This window comes from Camelus bactrianus, chromosome 14 (assembly GCF_048773025.1).
Source record: "Camelus bactrianus isolate YW-2024 breed Bactrian camel chromosome 14, ASM4877302v1, whole genome shotgun sequence".
Lineage (NCBI taxonomy): Eukaryota > Metazoa > Chordata > Mammalia > Artiodactyla > Camelidae > Camelus > Camelus bactrianus.
The window spans coordinates 4,226,251-4,245,894 of record NC_133552.1 but is presented as its reverse complement, the minus strand read 5'-3'; the positions used below and the strand labels follow the sequence as shown (position 1 = coordinate 4,245,894).

Here is a 19,644-nt window from a genome sequence, read left to right as displayed (position 1 = left end):
GTGAATTAAAGAGTTAAGATGGGGTAGGACAGGTATGAGACACAAAGAGGTAAACAGGGCAGCTGTTAAGTGTCTTTCACTAACATTTTAGGTTTTCCAAAAAATCATTTTCCCCACAAGGGATTTTCCTCCTCCCGTCCTTACTTTCTCTCAAATACGGCTAGTTTTATGTAACCTTGGGCTATACTGAGATACCTACCCAAGGACTGAAAATGTTATCTGATTACCCCAGTTTTCTCCTTCTATATTAGTGTGCTAAAATTAAGGCAGTAAGCTGGTATCCTATAAATCTTATAAATGCTACCACAAAGATGGAGCCTGAGTCTACCTAAACTTCTCAGGTGACACCAGAATCCTCACAGTTCTTTCAAGTTATTTCCCACCCTTGCTCAATCTACCAATCATAGCAAAGGCTGCGATCCTCTCATGAATTACTAAAAAACATCTAGGAAGCGGCCAAGTCCTCCCTTTACTCCCACCTTTCCTTCTGAACCATCTAGTCCATTTGGGGTCATGCTCTATCGCCATCTCTCCCTCTCCTCTGATCACAGCTGTGCACACACATTCCTTTTAATTCCCTTGATCAAAGTCCAAGCCCTGATTTTCTCATAGTTTTCTCATTTTCAATGTTGCTTCATTTAAAAGGAAAAAAAAAAAAACCCTAAAATAGTCAACCTCAAGGACAAAGGAATAGAAACCACTCAAGTCAGTTTAAATAAAAGAGGGAATTTATTAGAATAATACAAAGGTTCTTGCAGGGATTCCAACAGCGGAAATGGGTTAAGAGCTAGAAGCCCGCCCTTCTGAAGGACATTCACATACTTTTACTTCTGGGTTTTGCAAGATCACAAATAGAATATCCTAGAGGTCAGTGCTCCCTGTACAGTGCATAAGGGGCTAGAATGTGGATTCACTTCTGCTTGCTTTCTGATCCTTATACTCCTTTATGCTGGCCTCAAACTTGTCAAGCACATGCTGGCAGACATTCATGAGCTCAGTCAGGCCTCTCTGAAAGGGTTCAACAGCTGGAAGGGCACCTCGAGTCTGTATGCGCAAGTTAATTTTGCTCTCTGAAGGATGGGTTGTGGTGTAACCACAAAATTCCACTTCCGGGTTCTTCATGATCATGTAACGAAGAGAGTTTCCTAGGGTATGGTCCTCCTCGTGCAATACAAATGTCACACAGTGTCTATCTGTTCCAGCTGCCTGGACCATTTCCAGGGCTGTCTTCCTCTCGCCTTCAGCCATTGAGGTCTTCAATCCAGATATTTTTCTACACACATATTTTTTATAAAAATGAGATCATACTGAACATGGTTTTGTAACTAGCTTTCTTTCATCTACTATATCACAACTGCAATGCGTTATTACTCTAAGGCACTCCACTTACCCAGAACTATTAGCATTAGCCCTTTATTTTCCTGCCACCACATATCCTACCAATAAATATTTTTGCCTCCAACTTCTCCCTACTCCATTTGGCCATCCACATGGCCACAAGGGGAATGTCCTTAAATCAAAAAAGTTTGCTAAAATATTCTTTCGGTAGAGTCAAAAGAAAGGGGTAGGGTTAGCATAGGTCGAGTCCTGCTAGGAGACGGAAAGGGATTTGAAAGGCGTAGAAAAACTCAATTATTATAAAAATAGAAACTAAAGATCATCAAAGTGCAGGTCCAGCTATGGCCTCCATGTGCAGACGGTAAGGAAACTAGAATGGAAAGTCTGAGAGGAGTCACTCAAGCAGGAGGGAGAATGAGCACTCAGCGCACAGAGTGGATTAATCAGCGCTCTGTCCGGAGGAGGACCTTAGGCCGCAGTTTCTGGAACTTACGCCCGACCAATACACCCATCCCATCACTCGGGGAACAGTGGCCTGGTGCGTGATTTTGCAACTTAGCTTTATTTATTCTTGCTGTTCCAACAGGGGGTGGGCAGTTTGGGGACTTAACTCTGGTCTCACAACTCGTCTTCCCTCCCCAGTATCTACTGTACTGAGCGTCTCCCCTGCAAACAATCCAGGTCCCCCCCATCTCTTCCCAATCGGGGGCCCTCTCCCCGCCCCGGCGCCCACTGCTCTCCCCTCGCCTGTCCTCCCAGCCAGGCCCTCGCTGCCACGCCGGGCCGCGGAGGCTGAGGCCCCAGCCGGCGGGCGGCTCCCGGTGCAGGGCGCGGCCCGCTCCTCCCGCCCCCGTCCTCGGCCGTTACCTCTCCAGCTCCTGGTCCTCTTCCATCGCGGGGGTGGCTTCCGGATCCTCAGGTGGTGCTGGCCGGCCGGAGGCTCTGCCCCATACCGCGAAACGTGTAGGCGCAGCAGGAAGGAAGGAAGGACCGACGGAAGAAGCGCAGACGGAAGAAGGGAGGAGGAGCCGCAACGACGCGAAGGCCCGGCCACTGGGCGGGGCGTGGAGGCTCCGCCCGGGGCCCCGCCCACAGGCCCCGCCCCCGGCGCGACAGGGGCGGCGGCGTGGCCTGAGCTGCTCACCTGAGGTCTGGGAGCTAGTCTGCCCGCAGAGTTGGCGGAGAGACAGGTGGCGTCGGGCTCCCGCCCCGCCCCGAGGCCGAGACCGGCCTGTGGGCACGGGAGCTCAGCCCTTGGCACCTTCCCCGAGGTGATGGCGAAGGGGCGGGGCCTTACCTGTCGCCCCAAGATCACCTCCCTTCTTAGGGCCGGAATCAGGCCTCTCTCAGACTTGCTACTAGTCCTGCCGGGGCGGGGCTGCTCCCAAGGGGGCACTCCCAACTCGCCGAGGGGGCTTCACAGGACAACAGATTTACTGTAGCTGATCAATACACTTTGATGAATTTCACAACAGAATGGGATGGGTTTAAGACGGTATTTGACTCATCCAGGATCTTGCAGCTGCACAGCTCAACTGGGTCAAAGGACAGCGTTTGTTTTTCATCTTTTGGGGGAGGAGTGAAAGTTTGGAAGGAAAGTGTCCCGTCCCACTCCCCTCCGTTCCACACCCCCCCACCCCGAATCCTTTCTCCTAGGATCTTTTTTACCCCTGGAGTACGTCCTGCGTAGCTTTGGACGTCTTTTTCCTTTTACCCTTTTGGCCTCTTAAACCTCCTCACCTGTGAAACCTCCCGCTCACCTTTGTTCCCAGGTGCTCCTGCCCCCGCCTCGGCAACCTTTCACCACCCAGACTCGCTCTCCGCCCTCCTCTTCCCTTCGTAACTCTCCGCTCCCCGTCTCCTCAGGTGTTTTTCGCTAATAATCTTTCTCCTTTCCGGGCTCTCCTGCTCCCCTCGCACCCCTCACCCCGGCCAGCCCCTGTCCGTACCCCCCGACTCCCGCTGTCCTCTCGCCCGACACGCCTACAGTTCTGCTTTCCTGCGCCACCTGTTCTCCTCACCCCACCCCTCGATCCCCCTAGCTGTCCTCCGCCTCCCCCAGCTGTTCCAGTCCCCTCGCGGCGGTCGGCGGTGAGCGCAGAGACACTTCCCGAGCGCGTCTTCCGCTGGGGAATCAGGCGAGCGGCGGGGACTGCCGCGGGGTGGGGGAGGGAGGGCGGCGAGGGGCGGAGTGCGCTCACTCTAACCCAAGTGACGTCCCCGGCCCGGCCCGCCCCCGAGCTCTCGGATAGGCGGAACAGCTCTCTGGCCCGCCCTCTCCCGCCCTGTGCTGTTGCCGATTGGCCCAGGTGCGTGTCGGGTTGTGCGGCGCGGCCCTGGCGTTCGCCCCGGGGAAGGCAGCAGGGGCGGTTGAGAAGTGAAGTCTTGGCCCGAGTTTGCTTCTTGCCAGGAAGTCCGCGGCGGTGGCGGCGGCGGCGGCGGCTCCCCGCGGAGCGGAGGCCGGCTCGCCCCGCGTTCCCTCAGCGGGCCGCGGAGAGCCGAGCCGGCGCCGGGAACCGGGCGCGCCCGGGGCAGCCGCGCTTCCCCAGTGAGTAACTTTGCCCTGCCCGCCTCGCCCTGCGCCCGCTCGCCGGTCCGGCTGCGCCTCAGGTGCGGGCGTCGTGGGGTGTGGGGCGTCCGGGAGGCGGCGGGAGCGGCGCCGCAGCGTCCTCCGCGCCTCTCCCCGCGCAGCCGGGCTGCGGGGACGCGGGCCGGGTGTGGGGCGGCCGCGCCGGTCCGGGGAGGGAGGCACGGGCTGCCGGGAGCCGGGGCAGGCGGGCGGCTCCCGGCAGTTACCGTTTGGTGGCTGAGGCCACCGGGTTGCTGGTCATTGCGTCGTTCGCTCTAGTTTTAGGGAGGGGAGAGGTGGGGATGAGATTTTTGCTCGCTGTGTGTATGTTGTCGTGAGCGAGAGTTCCACTAGCTGCCCTGGAAGGGAGGGGGCGAGATCAGACCCTCCGTCCCAGCCTGTTGCCTGTGAATTCTCAGTGCTCCCTTTAGGCTGCAGAGGGTGGGAGGGAGGTTGGACATCCCCGAGGGGGTAATTTCAAAACTGGGGTCTAGATTGGGAAGCAGTGGCACACAAAGCACCGCTCAGGAACGTCAGCACTCGCGTTTCAAAGCTTCATGCCGTGTTTTAGACGAAGGGCTTTTGACTGAGATGTAGTGTTTCTTCTGAGGTTTCTGTGTCCCTTTAAGGCTATGAATCAAAACGTTCATATCTGCCAGGATCTGCAGCACACTCATCCATGGGCTTAACTGTATAGATGTTTCTTTGTAAATCACAGAAACCAGAAACAAAGTTGAGTGAAACACTGGCGGTTGAGGAGGAAACAGTTGTGAGCTTCGGTTTATTGGAATTGCCTTCGCTTTAAGAATTTCACCTTCTAGCGGCAGTGGTACTTATTTGTAAATTGGCCTTCGTCCCAGGACAGATTTTGATTTTTCTTCTTCCCTTTACTGTGTGGCACAGCCCTGATGAAGTTAATCTCAGTAGATGAATTTTATTTACCTGGATAGATTTGATTCCCACCTCCACACCCTTTTAGAAAATGGACTTTGATCTAGTATCCTTTTTGGCCTGTCAAAGCTTACTTCAGCCATGAATAACAAAAGTTTTGCCTTTTTAGCTTGTCCAAGTCCCACATGTGAGTTTTCCCTTAGGGGTAATAAAATGTAAGCCAAATCGGAACCAAAGCAGAATAACCCCACTTCTAATTTGGCCCACGTGTGTGTTAACATCCCTAATTCTGTATCTTGTTCCTCTCCTTTTCTCACCAGGTTATAAACTTGTCATTATTTCTTCATTCAGCAAATTATAGAGGGTCTTCCGCATGCCAGGCATGGATGGCAGGTGTCACCTCTTGCCTTGAAGTAGCTCGTAGTCTTGTTTGGAAGCTGATCTGTACCTCTGTTGTACCAGCTTCCGGAAAGCAATCGAAACAAGCCCTGTGGGAACTTCAAAGAGGGAGCATTTCTGCTTGGAGTTGGTTAGAGAAGGCCTCCCTCAGGCACTTACTCTTCAGATGAGTGTGGGCTTTTGCCAGGTACATTCTAGGCAAAGGGACTAGCGTGTAGGATTTGCATTATGAGAGCTGCCTATGGTGAGTGGCTGAAGGACATGCTTGGGGTTGGAGTAGTAGCCAGGTCTGGTGGATTATTCATTTCAGAGCACTTCGCGCTTTGCCTTGCTTTCGGTAGGCACTCAACTATTTATTGAACTGACTTAAACAGAAACATGAAGGATTTTGCGTGCCTAGATAAGAAATTTGAATTTTATCCAGACACTATACAGAGCTGCTAATTTTGAGCAGGAGAATATTGTAATAACATTTGTATTCCAGAAAGCTCTCTGCAGCAGTCTGAAAGATGGTGGGGGTCCAGATGGGAGGTAGGGAGATAGAGTAGAAGTTGTTACACTATAGGGTTTAAGGGCTCAGCGCTTCTCAGTTCACATTATCTGGTTAGACTCTGGTCTGTCACTCATTCTGTAACCTCTTTCTTCCTCAGATGCTTCATTTCATAGGGTTGGAGGATAAAACTTGACAAATATGTATATTACTTAGAATAGTGCTTGGTACAGAGTAAGGACTTGGTATATGCTGGGTATTATTCTGTGGGAAGGCAGTGGAGGTACGGTGATGTGGCATTTAGGAGGTATAATTGGTTGGACGAAGTAAGTGACTAGAGATGATTAATGAGTGGGATGATTCCCAGGTGTTTTGACTTGGGGGCATTGGCGTATACTGGTTAAGCTGGCTATAGAGTCAGGACAGGATTTGAATTCCATCTCTTTTCCTTAGAATTACTATTCTTACTGAACTTTGGTTTCCTGACATTTAGGAAATGAAGTACTTGTCTAGTAGGTTTTGAGGATGAAATGAAATTACACATGTAATGCCCTTGGCAGAGTACCTAGCACATTTCAAGTGCTCAGTAAATATTAGCTGTTCCTTTAGTGGTGATGACATTAATGAGCTAGTGGAACACTGGAAGACAGGAGGAGGAGCCGTTAAAAACAACTGATGGTAGGAGTGGGGAAGGGAAGATAATTAGTTTGGGAACAGCCCATCGAGGTGTCCACGGCTGGTTGAGAAGTCTGTTATGCAGTTGTCGGCTAGATGTGTCTGCCAGGAGTTAGGAAAGAGTGGGAAAAAAAAAAACAAAACAAGAGTTTACATAAAGCCATTGTGGGTGTGGTCAGCTTTAGGGAAGATTTGGGGGAAGGGAAGATGATGTTCTGGCAGTGGCAGATGTGTTGATGTTGAATATTAGGCATCTCTTTCCTTAAAATGCATTTTGGTCACCATCACAAGGGAACTCCAGGCTCATGTAATTTGGTTGGTTCTGTGTGCTTCTTTCTTCCTCTTCCTCTCCTTTCTGGTTCCTCCTTCACCCCCAAAATCCAAGTTTGTTTTTTTTTTAATTTTATTGTGCAGAGCCATTTAACTTTTCCTTGTTTATAGAGCTAAAGTTCACTCCAGACCCACCTTCCTATATCAGAATCCAGCAAGGTTTCTAGAAGAATCAAAGGTCTCATTTCATAGATTTACTTAGGAAGCAATATTGGTTTAAAAAAAATATGTATTTGTAAATATATATATATCTTTATAAACTTTATATTTATCTGTGAATATCTTGCATGTAAAATTATAGTTGTAGAAGACTTAGCTAGGCCTAGGAGGACCCTCTTAAGGAGCCTGGGAGATTTTCAAAATAAATCTCCTTTAGCTTTCCTGTCATAAGTCTCTTTTCCTCAGAAAGTACAAAACAGTGGGGAAAAAAAAAGGTTAAGTTTTCTGGTTGGTTGGAGTTAGAAGAAATAACTGTTTTGTGTATTAACTGCTGAGAAGTATTTAAGAGGAATTTTTTAAGAAGTAAATGTTCATGATGTACGTTATGATAATAAATGCAGCTAGTTAGTATGTTTTTTAAAGAGGCAGGTTTTGTACGTTCCATCCTTCATTATGCATTCTTTATAAAAGCAGGGATCCTGTTTTGCTCACTGAAGGAGAATCCCCAAATACTTAGAACCATAAATATTAATTTATGCCTGAATAAATGAATTGGATCCATTGGCTTTGATGTGTGTTGGCTCACAGACTTATCCAACTCTTTGGAACAACGATTGATCAGAGGGAAAACAGAAGAGGAAATTGAGCCAGCAGAGAAGGTTAAAGTACTTCATGTACTTAGGGGGAAGATCCTGGAACTGTGAAGAATTTATGGCCATTATGATTCAGTGATTTTAGTGCCAGCTGCTGTAATTATTTGCATGGTTCCCTCTTTCTCTCCCTTTTACTTGGACAGTTTTGGGGTGTAGTAGGGAGGAGCAGACTTACATGGGGTTTTCCTTTGTTCAGAGTTAAACTGATGACAGCTGTGCCTTAGCTTTGTCCTCTTACTGGCATAACTCTAGAGTAGATAGGAGCTTGATAAGAAAAAGATGGGAACAGAAGTGTTGTGGGCAGAGAGGTTTTGAGCATAGTTTACACCTTTATCTTTCCAGCCTCGAGATTTAAGACTGTTGCTTCTGATAATCAGGAGCCCTCAGTGGAGAAATTATTATGTGGAGGAAAATTTTTTTCCCAAAATTGGACTAGGAAGGAGAAAAGAGAAATAAGTGCAGAAAATAGGCAATAGGCAAGTAAAACTAACTATATATACAAGTATACAGTAGTCAGTATGTATAGTGTATATATGAGTATACTGTAAATTATCATGTGTCCACTTGAAAAGCATACAGCTTTTATGCAAAACAAACGAGGTTTTAATTTTTTTCCTTATTGAAAGAGTAATCTTAGAATTCTTTTAAATAACAAGTTGCCCTAGAAGTATAATAGGGGCCATTGTAAAGAATGTTCCTAACCAAGTTATGAGTGCCTATGTCTTATGTAAGATAAGGTGTATTTGGATTTAATAAAGCTTCCAAAGGCTCTGTTGGTTATTTGTTTTACAGATAAAAGTAAAGTAAGTCTGATACATATTTATACCCCTTCCCCCACTCACCTCCCCAAATTGAGAGTTTGGCTGCCAGTCTTAGAAATGAATCTTTTATCAGAGTTCTTAATCCTGTTCAGGTAAAGCACATAAATAATTATTGAACAAATGAAGTCCTTCACTTTTATCTTCCTTATTTCATTGTTTTACTGTGCCCATTGCCACTTTTCTTCCACATGGTTTTAACATTTGAACTTTGACATGTGGGCTTTGTTGGCCCTAATAAGCACCTTGTTCTTCATCACTCATGGATTATTCTAGACTTTTGCCATTCACAGACCCTTCATCCAGCTCCCACTTCTGCAGGCTGCAAATAATCTGGTCAGTTCCTGAGCACCTGGTTTGATTTAGCAGCTTTCTGTCCCTCCCCTACCCAACAGATCTAGATAAGCCTCAGGTGTGTTAAAGGCTGACTTTTCCACGTACCCTTGATCCTTTCCTTCAAAGTTGCTTTTAAGAGAGCTTCATCAGTTAATACCCTTCTATATTTAATCTCCCTGCTCGCTTTTTCCCACCAGCCTGTAAATTTGCTCCAGTCCTAAATTCATAAGACAAAGCTCCATTGACCCCACATTCCTTCTAGTTACTGTTCTTAAAGCATAACAAAATATTTTAAAATTTAACATATTTAAAGCAATATATTAAAAATGTATTAACATGTGGTCAATATAAAATTGTTAATAAGATGTTTGACTTTTTTCATATTAAGTATTTGAAAATCTGGTTATACAGTTGAACTTTGAACAACTTGGGGGTTGGGGGCACTAACCCTCCTGCAAAGTCCAAAATCCACATGCAACTTACAGTCAGTACTCCACAAACCACAGTTCCTCTGTATCTGAGGATTCAACCAGCTGCACACTATATAATATTTACTGTTGAAAAAAACTGCATACAAGTGGATCTGCATAGTTCAAATCCCTGTTGTCTAAGACTCAACTGTATTTTACACTTAAAGCCTTTCTCAATGCAGATACTAAATTTTCAGTAGATAAAGTGAAAGGAATCTTACCAAAATAAGAATTCAGCAGAAAAATATTTTACACTGCTTCAGTTTTTATTGTAAAAAAAAAGTATCACATAAAATTTATCATCTTAACCATTTTTAAGTCTACAGTTCAGTAGTCTTAAGTATATTCACATTGCTGAACAAGAGATCTCCAGACCTTTTTCATCTTACGGAATTTAAACTCCTTATCTGTAGCAACAGCTTGCCATTTCCCCCTCCCCCTTAGCCCTTGGTAACCATCAGTCTATTTTCTGTTTCTATGAATTTGATTATTTTAGATAACTCGTGTAATTAGAACTATATAGTATTTATCTTTCTGTAATTGGCTTATTTCACTTAGTGTAGTATAATGACCTCCAGGTTCATCCATGTTGTAGTGTGTGACAGGATTTCCTTCCTTTTAAAGGTTGAGTATTCCACTGTATGTATATACTACATTTTGTTCATCCATTCATCTGCTGATAGACACTTGGGTTGCTTCTACCTCTTGGCTATTGTAAATAGTGCTGCAGTGACCATGCGAGTGCAAATACCTCTTTGAGACCCTGCTTTCCATTCTTTTAGATCCCAGTACTTTCAATCCAAGAAGTGAGATTGCTGGATCATGTGGTAATTCTGCTTTTAATTTCTTTGGAAAACCTCTATACTGTTTTCCATAGTTGCTGCACCATTTTACAGTCTCATCAACAGTACTAAAGGGTTCCAGTTTCTTCACATCCTTACCAACCTTGTTACTTGTTTTTTTTGATAATAGATCTTCACAGATGTGTAGCGATATGTTGCTGTGGTTTTGATTTGTGTTTGATGATGAGTGATGTTGAGCATCTTCTCACTGCTTGTTGACAAATGTGTATCATCTTGGGGGGAATGTCTGTTCAAGTCTTTGGCCCATTTTTTAATTGGGTTATTTGATTTCCGTTGTTGATTCGTAAGCATTCTTTATATAGTCTGGATATTAACCCTTTATCGGATATATTATTTGCAAATATTTTCTCCCACTCCATAGGTTGCCTATGTGAAATGTTATTGATTGTGCCCTTTGATACGCAGAAGTTTTTAAGTTTGATATAGTCCCATTTGTCTATTTTTGCTTTTGTTGCCTGTACTTTTGGTGTCTTATTCAGGAAATCTATGCCAAATCCAATGTCATGAAGTTTTCTCCCTATGTTTTGTTAAAGGGATTTTATATTTTCTTAAATTCTTTTGAGTCAAACTGTGGATATGATGTAAGATAAGGGTCCGAACAAAATCCTTTGAAGGTATTTCTGAGAGCTTATGTAAATAAAAGGGAAAGGTCTAAAATATACGGAAGAGTTTTACCTTCGGGGATGGATGGCATTGATTATGCTAAGACACAGTTCTCAAATGGTGCTGAATACAGTTGACAATAGGGGTTTGAACTGTGTGGGCCCACTTAAACGTGGCAACAAATAGTGCCGCAGTAACACCAATCTGCGGTTAGGGAACTCCAGATACTAACGGCCCCCTGCAAAGTCATTCATGGATTTTCAGATGTGGAGGTGGTGGTTGGCGGGCATTGGTGCTCCCAACCCCCTGCGTTATTCAGGGGGCAACCTAGTATATTCTAGTGTGAATTTCTCTGTCCCTTTTGTTTATTATAGTTATGAAACACCAGTATGGAAACAATCAGTAGTCTAGGGCTAACTGAAGCTAAAAAATAAAAAGTTTGGGAAGAAGCCAGGTATTGGACTGCACGTGACTGCATCTGATGCCCCTCCTGTGTAAAACGTTGCCCGCTAGTTGCTGAGTCTGCCTTTTAAGACCATTCTGTCAGGGCCATTTACTAAGATTTCAAAAGTATCCATAGCAATTAGATCTCATATGAAATATTTATTAACCTCATTAATTTCTCTAATTTTAGGCTTTGTGCTTTCATTTATAGATGAGATACATTAATTGATACTTCAATAGACTAATTTCAGAGTTTGTTAAAAATAGATACAATTTTCTGGGTCTCTGACCTTTTTCCAGGTATATGAAATATATTTGTCAGCATATTTGAATGATTTGTCTGCCTTTGAGGTATATAATAATGTTAAGAAAGTTTTCAGGATTTATTCTGAGTCTGGATGTTTTTTCATGCTATAGCAGCTTTTTTGTACACAAAGGACTAAAATTTTTTTTAACAAATCTGTTTTGCAGGATTACAGAAGGGTGATAAAATCTCAGTACTCTTAAACATCAAGGTGAACTTCTAAATAATATATATTAACTTTTTTTTCTTATAAAAGGTTTACATGTGGTAAAGTTGCTCAGTATGATTTTAGTCTTTCTAACTGTGACAGTGCGACTTAATTTACTTTATTGCCAGTTTGGATTTGCAGGCAGGAAGTCAAATCTGGTTCTGGAGGAAAGCAGAGTAGACCATTAAGTAGTTCTTAAGATATTTATTCATAGTATAGCATTCTTTGTGTCCATAAAGTATTACTCTTTTGGTTACTTGAACCTTTTGAAAACAAAATTGTTATGTTCATAAAAAACAAAGAAATTGTTTCAAAGTATACTAGGATTTATGGAAAGATATCTATCTGGAAGATAAAGCTTAATGTCCTTAATAATATTTCTAGTTCAATTTTAAAATAGGAACATCTCTGTCTTAAAGAATATCTTTCTATTTGATAAAATTGAAAAAATCAGAAATTGAGATGTCAGACTACAGTTTCATTACAATTATTGTATTTTGATGCAAATATGATATTTAAATAGTAAAACTTAAGCATAGAGAACTTTGTGGCAAGGCAAAAGTTAATAGTTATTTTTATAAATTATAGGTAAAGAATAGTCTCAAGAGGAAGAAAAATTCCAGCATTTCATGATTGTGCCGGTCCTGAGATAGCTAAGTAATAATGATGTGTCTTTCTCCCCACTGGAAATTTATTGAGTGCCTCTTATATTCCAGACACTGTCCTAGATGGTGAGACTGCAGTGAGCAAGACAAGTGAGATCCCTGTTGTTGTGGGGTTTACAGGCTGGGGGAAAAGGGGCAAGATAAACAGCAAACCAGTAAGTAGACTGGTGAGAAGAGGGAATGGCAGATGCTAGGACGAGTATGTGCCAACGTGATTGCCTCTCAGTGGTCTGTTACACTGGTGACTAAATCTACAGCTGGTCCTCAGATTCAGCTATTTCAGCTATTAATTTGTCGTCTTCACCAGAAAACTTGTAACTAACACTGCTGAAAAGACACAGACAGTGTCATCTGTGTTTCTTGCCCTCTTATACTCTCCCCTGGAGATTCTCACTGTGAAATGACTAACTAGCAAAAGTAGGAACGAAGCAGAGAAGCAAGCCATCTGGAAAACTGCTTCTCAGATAGCTTGGCTTTTCATGAAGCTGAGAGCTTGCTGAGTTTGTACCTGTCAGTATCTCAACAGAACTTACTAGTTGTGTATGTTCTGAATTAAGAAAACAAAGCCCTACCAGTTATTAGGAGAGGGAACAAGGGAAAGTGATTTTATCAATCCTTGAAGTTTTATTTTAAAGTTTCCCACATCTCTTCAAAAACTATCATTGGTGTCACCTTAGAAAGAACACTTGATTTGTAACTCAGCTGATTAGACAGTCTTTACAATCAATGTGTAAGACTTTTGTGCCTTGCTTTCCTCCGTACATAAGAATTTGGACTGTGACCCATGACTCATCAGTTGATGTTGTGCCTTTTTAGAAACAAAGAATGCAATAGCAGATTTCCCTTAAGCGGCAGTAGTGCAAGTAAATACAAGAAAACACAAATTTGTCTGTATCTGCTGGTGTTATTACAGCTGTATGTTAAACTGATTCTTAGAAAAGTGTTACAACCCTGGACGTTTCAACGAGCTTGAATAGAATAGGTATAAACTATGCAATGTCTTGAAAATAGATTCTCATTACGCAGCAGTCACAGCATTTCTCCCTTTTTAGTGGTATGAAGTCACTTTGCAGATAAATTTGATACTTAATATTTAGGCTTGTGTTTTATTTATTTTTGAGACAGATGAAGCAGTAAAGAAAAAGCATTGTCTTGGGCATGCTACTTCATTCTTAGTGCTCCATAAAATTGTTTTTATTTCTGATGTGGTCTTTTGTTTGTTTGCTTAGCTTTTTAATTTCATGTGTGTAAGAACCAGGCTCGGCTGCTTTCTACTTCCTACTTAATTTCCTTTTGTAGGTGCCCCGCCACAGTATAGTTCCATGCACATAAAAGTCAGCCTGTACAAGTAGATACTTAAAAAACAAGTCTCTCGCACTCCTTGATCCTAGCCGCCCAGTTCCTCCAGGGTTGACCACTGTTAGGAGTGTTTTGTATATCCCTCCTAGTCATGCTTTGTGCATATAAATTCATGTGTATATCTATGTAGACATATTTTTAAACACATATGGTTCTGTACCTTGATTTAAATTAGCTCAAAATTTGTGCTGAGTTCCTGGTCTTTTTGAATTGTAACTTAGTCATCTTTAATTTGCTTGCTGGTCTCATCTGAATTATATTACCTTAAAAAAAGTGTTTCTCTTGAACATGTAAACATTACCCTGCAGAGGTTTTCTCTGCTGGATACAATTATAGAAAAAAAGATTATTTGAACTTTTTTCTAAACCATAAATCATAACCCTGCTGCCTATTCCTTTTTAAAGGGAGTGCTGATGAACATAATAAACATGTCATGATCTTTATGATGACTTAAGAGATAATGGAGCGTTTTCTGGTTTCCTTTGATCTTGCAAATATAGTACAACCATGGAAGAATAGCTGTTTGGTACATTTTAAATTTTACTAAAAATTAGCTTAGTTATTAGGGAATATCTTAGTAAAAATTACTACTTGTTTAACAAATCTGCTTGCTAATTGGAAATGTCTTGGTGCATTTTACAGTGTTCATCAATTCTATAGATTGTTTTCTATAGATTGTATGTTTGTAGTGGGCACTCTTAGAATAGCTTTCATTTTGAGAAGTGTTGAGTGCATCAGTTTTATTCTAAGTGGGGGAGGGGGAAAGGCTGTCTTTTCCTTGAATTCAATTAGAATGTTAGATCTGGGTCGGGGGGAAGGTAAATTATTTTCAGTAATTTGAGTATCACCCTAGAGGGCTTTAATACTTCCACTGTGTACGCCTGCCTTCTGTTGTGGAATGTAAATGGACAGAATTGTAGAACTACAAACATGAACCATTGTGATAACTACCGTTTGAGTGACAGCTCTGTGGCCGTCACTCTGCTAGGAGCTTGAAGCATCCTGCACATCGCCGTTCACCCAGTGTGCATCACCCAGCACACATAGCCCTTGCTTAAGGGTTTCTTTTCTTACAGTGATTCTACAGTTAGGCTTACATGTCTCCATGTCATATGTACTTTGTTGAGGGAAGGACCGTCTTGCTCCTTCCTGTCAGATACAGTTTTTATCCCCTTGCAGGTATAGATACCTCCACTTGCGCTGTCTAGGATAGTCTCTACTAGCCATATGTGGTTTTTAAGCATTTGAAATGTGGCTAGTCCCAGTTGAGATGTGCTTTAATATAAAATGTATGTGGAATTTCAAAGACTTAGTATGGAATAAGACTGTAAGATACCTCATTACTTCTAAAAATGTTAATTACATGGTGATATAATTTTGGATATATTGGATTAAATAAAATGGTATTAAAAGTAATATCACTTGTTTCTTTTTTCTTAATGTCACTCCTAGAAATTCTAAATTATACATGTTGCACGTTTTATTTCCATTGGACAGTGTTGATCTAGACCCTTGATCCCTCTTTTTTTTTCTTTTTGTCAACCAAGCCCCTCCTGTCTCAACCTTGCGAGGCAGTCAGTGTGACATAGAGCTTGAGAGCTCACAATCTGGAGTCAGAGACCTAACCTCATTTCTTTCCCTCCTTTATATATGCTGGGTAATGTATCAGTGGTTTAGAATTAATAATTCATTTAAAAAATATTGATCATTCCCCATGTGCCAGGCAGTATGCTTGGTGCTCAGCCTGCAATGCTGAGCAGAGCACAGGCCCTGGATTCAGCTTCCAATCTGGTGGGGAAGATAGATAGTAAATAATCATGCAAATAAATAATTACTGTGATAAGCACTAAAATGGAAATGTATAGGGTGTTGTAAGATGGAATTTTATTTTTCCCCAAGAAATCACATCTTGACAGACAAGAGTTATCTAGGAGAGGATATTGGAAAAGAGTATTCCAGGCAGATGAAATATTTTCAAAGGTCTTGAGTCAAAACAGGGCATGACACTTTAAAGGAACTAATAGAAAGTCTGTGGATTGGAGTAGTGAAATCAGTGAGGACTGTGGTAAGAAATAAAAGCTTGAGAGGTCAGTCAGGACAAAATTATGTAAAGTTGGTAGGACTTTGTAGTGTGTTAGACACGGAAGGTGAGGGAGGGGGCAGCATCAAACACGATGTGTCTACATGGCAAGGCTGGTGATCTCGTTCACTAGAGGAGGACAGAGTTTTGGTGGAAATGATCTTGGAATTTGGTTTTGAACTAGTTACAGTATCTATGAAACAACCAGGTATATATTTTGTTTTATGAGGCACCTCACCGCAAATAGTTTTCTTCTGTGGCTCCTTTATATTATCTCAATCTTGTACGTATACTATATCTTAGGAATTTCTCTGGTCCTTATCTGCCTAATAATCATTCTTGTTTCTTTAGTGAAATATTGAGATTGGCAAGTTTAGTAATATCGAGATCAATTATCTTCTTAGATGTTACTCGAGCTATATTTAAAAATCCACACTGAAAGTTTATTGTTACGAAATACAAGTCACAATGTGATATCAGTAATCATTGATGTTTGCTGATGCTTAGTTCTTCCCTCACTCTGTACTACCCCTTGATGATAGCACATACCTACTTCTCATAGTCTCAGTGCCTCCTTACACTACTGGCTCCTGAGCATGTATCCCCAGTGCAGACCTGTCCTGTCATCACCAGACTTGGATACCCCTATTTGGATGGATGTCTCTTACAGGTACATCATATTCAAATACGTCCAAATCCAAACTCATGATCTCTCTTCCACCAAACCCTAGTGAGTGGCACTGCTGGCTTTCTGTTTTAAAAGCCTGGGATGTGTTTTTCTCTGACCCTCACTTCCCCACAATATTTAATTCATCCATCTAACCTAAATCTCTCAAATCTCTCCCTCCACACTGTCACTGTCCTCGCTCAAGTTATCTTTTCTTCCCTTAGACTAATCTACTGGCTTTTTAACTGGACTCCCCTGTTCTTTCAGACATCTCTTTAATTCTTAATTCAGTACATCCAGAATAAGATTTTGAAGTACAAATCTCACATTGTCATTCTCCTTCTTAAAACCCTTCAGTTGCTTCTTTTTGTTTATAGAATGAAGACCCACATCCTTAACATTGTTCATGGTTCTTCGTGTATTAATCTTATCCCTGCAGACTTCCCAGCTTTTCCTCAATTCCTCTGATGAGCTGTTTCCTTGATCTTCAAGTCTCAGTTCAAACAGCACGTTCTCAAGGAAGCTTACTTTGAAGCTGCTTGTTGTTTATGCTTTTCTAGTAATGTATTATGAATTCTTATTGGTTTATACATATTTGTGTCACTGGCTTCTTAGTACCCTTGTACTAGACAAGCTCTGTAAGGGCAGGGACTGTCTGTGTCACTCTCCATCGTGACCCGATCCCCTGGCACAGTGCCTGGCGTGCAGCTTATGACTGAGAAATATTGAATGAATTGTGAATTTTCTGGTGCTTAATTTATGTACCTGTTTCGTGCCATGTTTAGTAAACTGAAAGGGGTCAACAAAAGGAAGTGTTTCTTTTAAATACATTATGTTTTACTGTTAGGTTTTCTTCCTTTAGATTGTTCCCATGGAAACAGCAACCAAAAGATTGTCTGGGTTGCTGTAATAGTCTCTGGGTAATATTTGCTGCTATTGTTAACCAAGACTCAGAAATTTAAATATTTAGATCTCTGTTTATTGAGTGAGATCCAAAGTGTAAAAATTTAATTTGAGGGAAAATTGTTAAATATTCCCTTTTTTTTTCCATCCTTTTGAAGTTCTTCCTTTCTATTAAAATAGTTTGCTGGAGAGCAAAAGAGTTGCTAAAGCACGAGGACTGTCCTCTTTCTACTAAATGCCTTTGTTGTTTTTCGTTTTTTATTTTATTTATATTTTATTGAAGTATAGTCAGTTACAATGTGTTGTTGTTTGTTTTCATTTGTATTGTCTGTCATTTATTTTTTTTTTCTTTCCTATTGAATGCTTTGTTAATAAGTATGATTAGTTGACCTTTACATTGTTGAGCATAATTATATAGTCTGTAATGTAAGTGAACTTCTCTTACTAGGAATCGTAAGTTCAGATTGCACTGAGGATGCTAGTAGGGATAGAGGCAGTTAATATCTCCAGATTATTTGTATAACCCAGAGACACTGGCAAGAACAAGCACCAGGTGGGAATCTAGATCTTGAGACATGAATATACAATGTAGTAGTAGATGACCTTGGTTGACAGTGTTGTCACAATGAAGACACATAAAGGCTCCTTTTGTACCTTAAAAGTTAGGAGAGCTTTAAGCATGGTTTAAACATTAATACAGTAGTCTCTCATTGTTTTTGGAGGATTAGTTCCAGGGGATACCAAAATCCAAGGATGTTCAAGTCCTTTACATAAAATGGCATAGTATTTTTGTATAACCTAGGCAGATCTTCTGGTATACTTTAAATCATCTCTAGATTGCTTATCATACCTAATACAATGTAAATGCTATGCAAACAGTTGTAAATACAATGTAAGTGCTATGTAAATAATTACTGGTTCATGGCAAATTCAAGTTTTGCTTTTTGGAACTTTCTGGAATTTTTTTTTTACTGGATATTTTCCTTCGAGTGTTGGTTGGTTTCAGAACAGATCTGCAGATTCAGAATCTGACCATACTGAGGGCTGACTGTATACCTTTTATATATGAAGGTTGCATTCAGAACTTTGTAAAAAATTTTGTGGCCCATGGCAAATATAAGTGAATGTTTTCCAAGATGTTTTTAGAGGAATTGATGGACAGCTCAAAAATTGAGATGCTATATGGTTTTATGTTTATTCAAATTGATTTTGATATCTGGATATTGAAACATAAAGTTAATGAATTTTGTGGATGTAAACAGGAATGTTAATTTTGAAGGCTTCCTTTTATTATAGTAAATATTTTAATGGAAGTACAAAATTGTGGGAAATTCCTGTGAGATTAAGAAGTGAGGTCCACTTAGCGTTTTGACCCTAATATAAATGGCAATATGTGCTTTCTCCTGGAAAATAGCCTCCCTGATGCTAACAACAAAAGATAAGTTATTCCCCTGTGGATCTAAATCCAATGATTTATATGAACATATATATGTGTGTATATACATGTGTATTTGTGTGTGTACATGAATATGAAAATATGTATATGGATATGTGCATATTTTGGCTTGTGCAGTCTCTGCTTATTTACTTTATGTACTCAAGTATAGTATGTACTTAAAAAATTATACCTCTAGAATCAGAGTGCTTGATTTGAATCATGGTTCTATCAGTTACTAGCTTTGGGATCTTGGGCAACTTAATGTTTCTTAGTTTAAGTTTCCTCATCTGAAAAATGGGAATGCTGGTGATATTAGTATTAAACTCAGGATTATTTTGAGGATTAAATCTGTTAATTACCCAAGATAGTTAATACTATGCCTGATGTATAGTAAGCACTCAATAGGTATTAGCTTTTATAATTATCTCCTGAATCCATTTCTTTTAGATGTCAAAATTACCCTCATAAATTAATCCCTGTTTAATCTAGACTGTTTATCTCTTTATGACATCAATCCTGTCTCCATTTGTCTAACAACAAAAATGCTACTATTATGTCCCATCACCTGTTCTTCCTTTCACTTGCTCTCATTTTAGTTGCCTGTCTCTCAGTCTTTTTCTGGCTACATTGTGTTTTCCTTTAGGTCATTTGGCATTGATATTTCAGCAGGTGTGGGCCATAGGTGTTGACGTGGTTGTTTTGCCTTTTAGTTATAAACAATGGTGAGACTCCTCCAACCCCCTCCCTTGCTCCCGCCCTAGCCAGTCCTGTGCCTGCAGGAATGTTTGAGCTGAAAGAAGCTTTATGGGTTGTCTAGCCCAGTGGCCAAGTTGTTCAAAGCAGGTTAGGGCTCAGATTACAATTCCTCCTGAGGATGGACTTTTTTTTTGTAATTTCTTAAAAGATATTTTATTTCTCAACAGAGTATAATTCAAGAGTAAAATGTTAAATGGGCTAGTAAATTGGGGAAATATCAGGAAAT

General features: G+C 41.4%; 3 protein-coding genes across 8 annotated transcripts in view; 1 reads left to right on the top strand and 2 right to left on the bottom strand.

The window, feature by feature from the left end:
- LOC123615819 (protein POLR1D) overlaps positions 1-2,338 on the bottom strand; it is a 36,382-nt gene extending 34,044 nt beyond the window's left edge. The window contains exon 1 of the mRNA XM_074377965.1: positions 2,206-2,338. Coding sequence (XP_074234066.1) covers positions 2,206-2,231 — 26 coding nt within the window. The 5' untranslated portion in view covers positions 2,232-2,338. The remainder of the gene's footprint in view (positions 1-2,205) is intronic.
- LOC105066249 (DNA-directed RNA polymerases I and III subunit RPAC2) lies at positions 707-2,338 on the bottom strand. The gene is made up of 2 exons (XM_074377964.1): positions 2,206-2,338; positions 707-1,273 (listed from the first exon to the last, which is right to left on the bottom strand). The coding sequence occupies exons 1-2, from the start codon at positions 2,229-2,231 to the stop codon at positions 898-900; spliced, it is 402 nt and encodes a 133-aa protein (XP_074234065.1). The 5' UTR covers positions 2,232-2,338; the 3' UTR covers positions 707-897.
- A 1,344-nt stretch (positions 2,339-3,682) lies between these two features.
- Positions 3,683-19,644, top strand: part of LNX2 (ligand of numb-protein X 2) — a 65,236-nt gene continuing 49,274 nt past the window's right edge. For 5 of the 6 annotated variants that reach the window (XR_012511609.1, XR_012511608.1, XR_012511607.1 and 2 more), the window contains exon 1: positions 3,683-3,886. The gene's annotated coding sequence lies outside the window, so the exon portion shown is untranslated. Of the gene's footprint in view, positions 3,949-19,644 lie in introns of all 6 variants that reach the window. The other variant, XM_074377960.1, reaches the window with a different exon arrangement.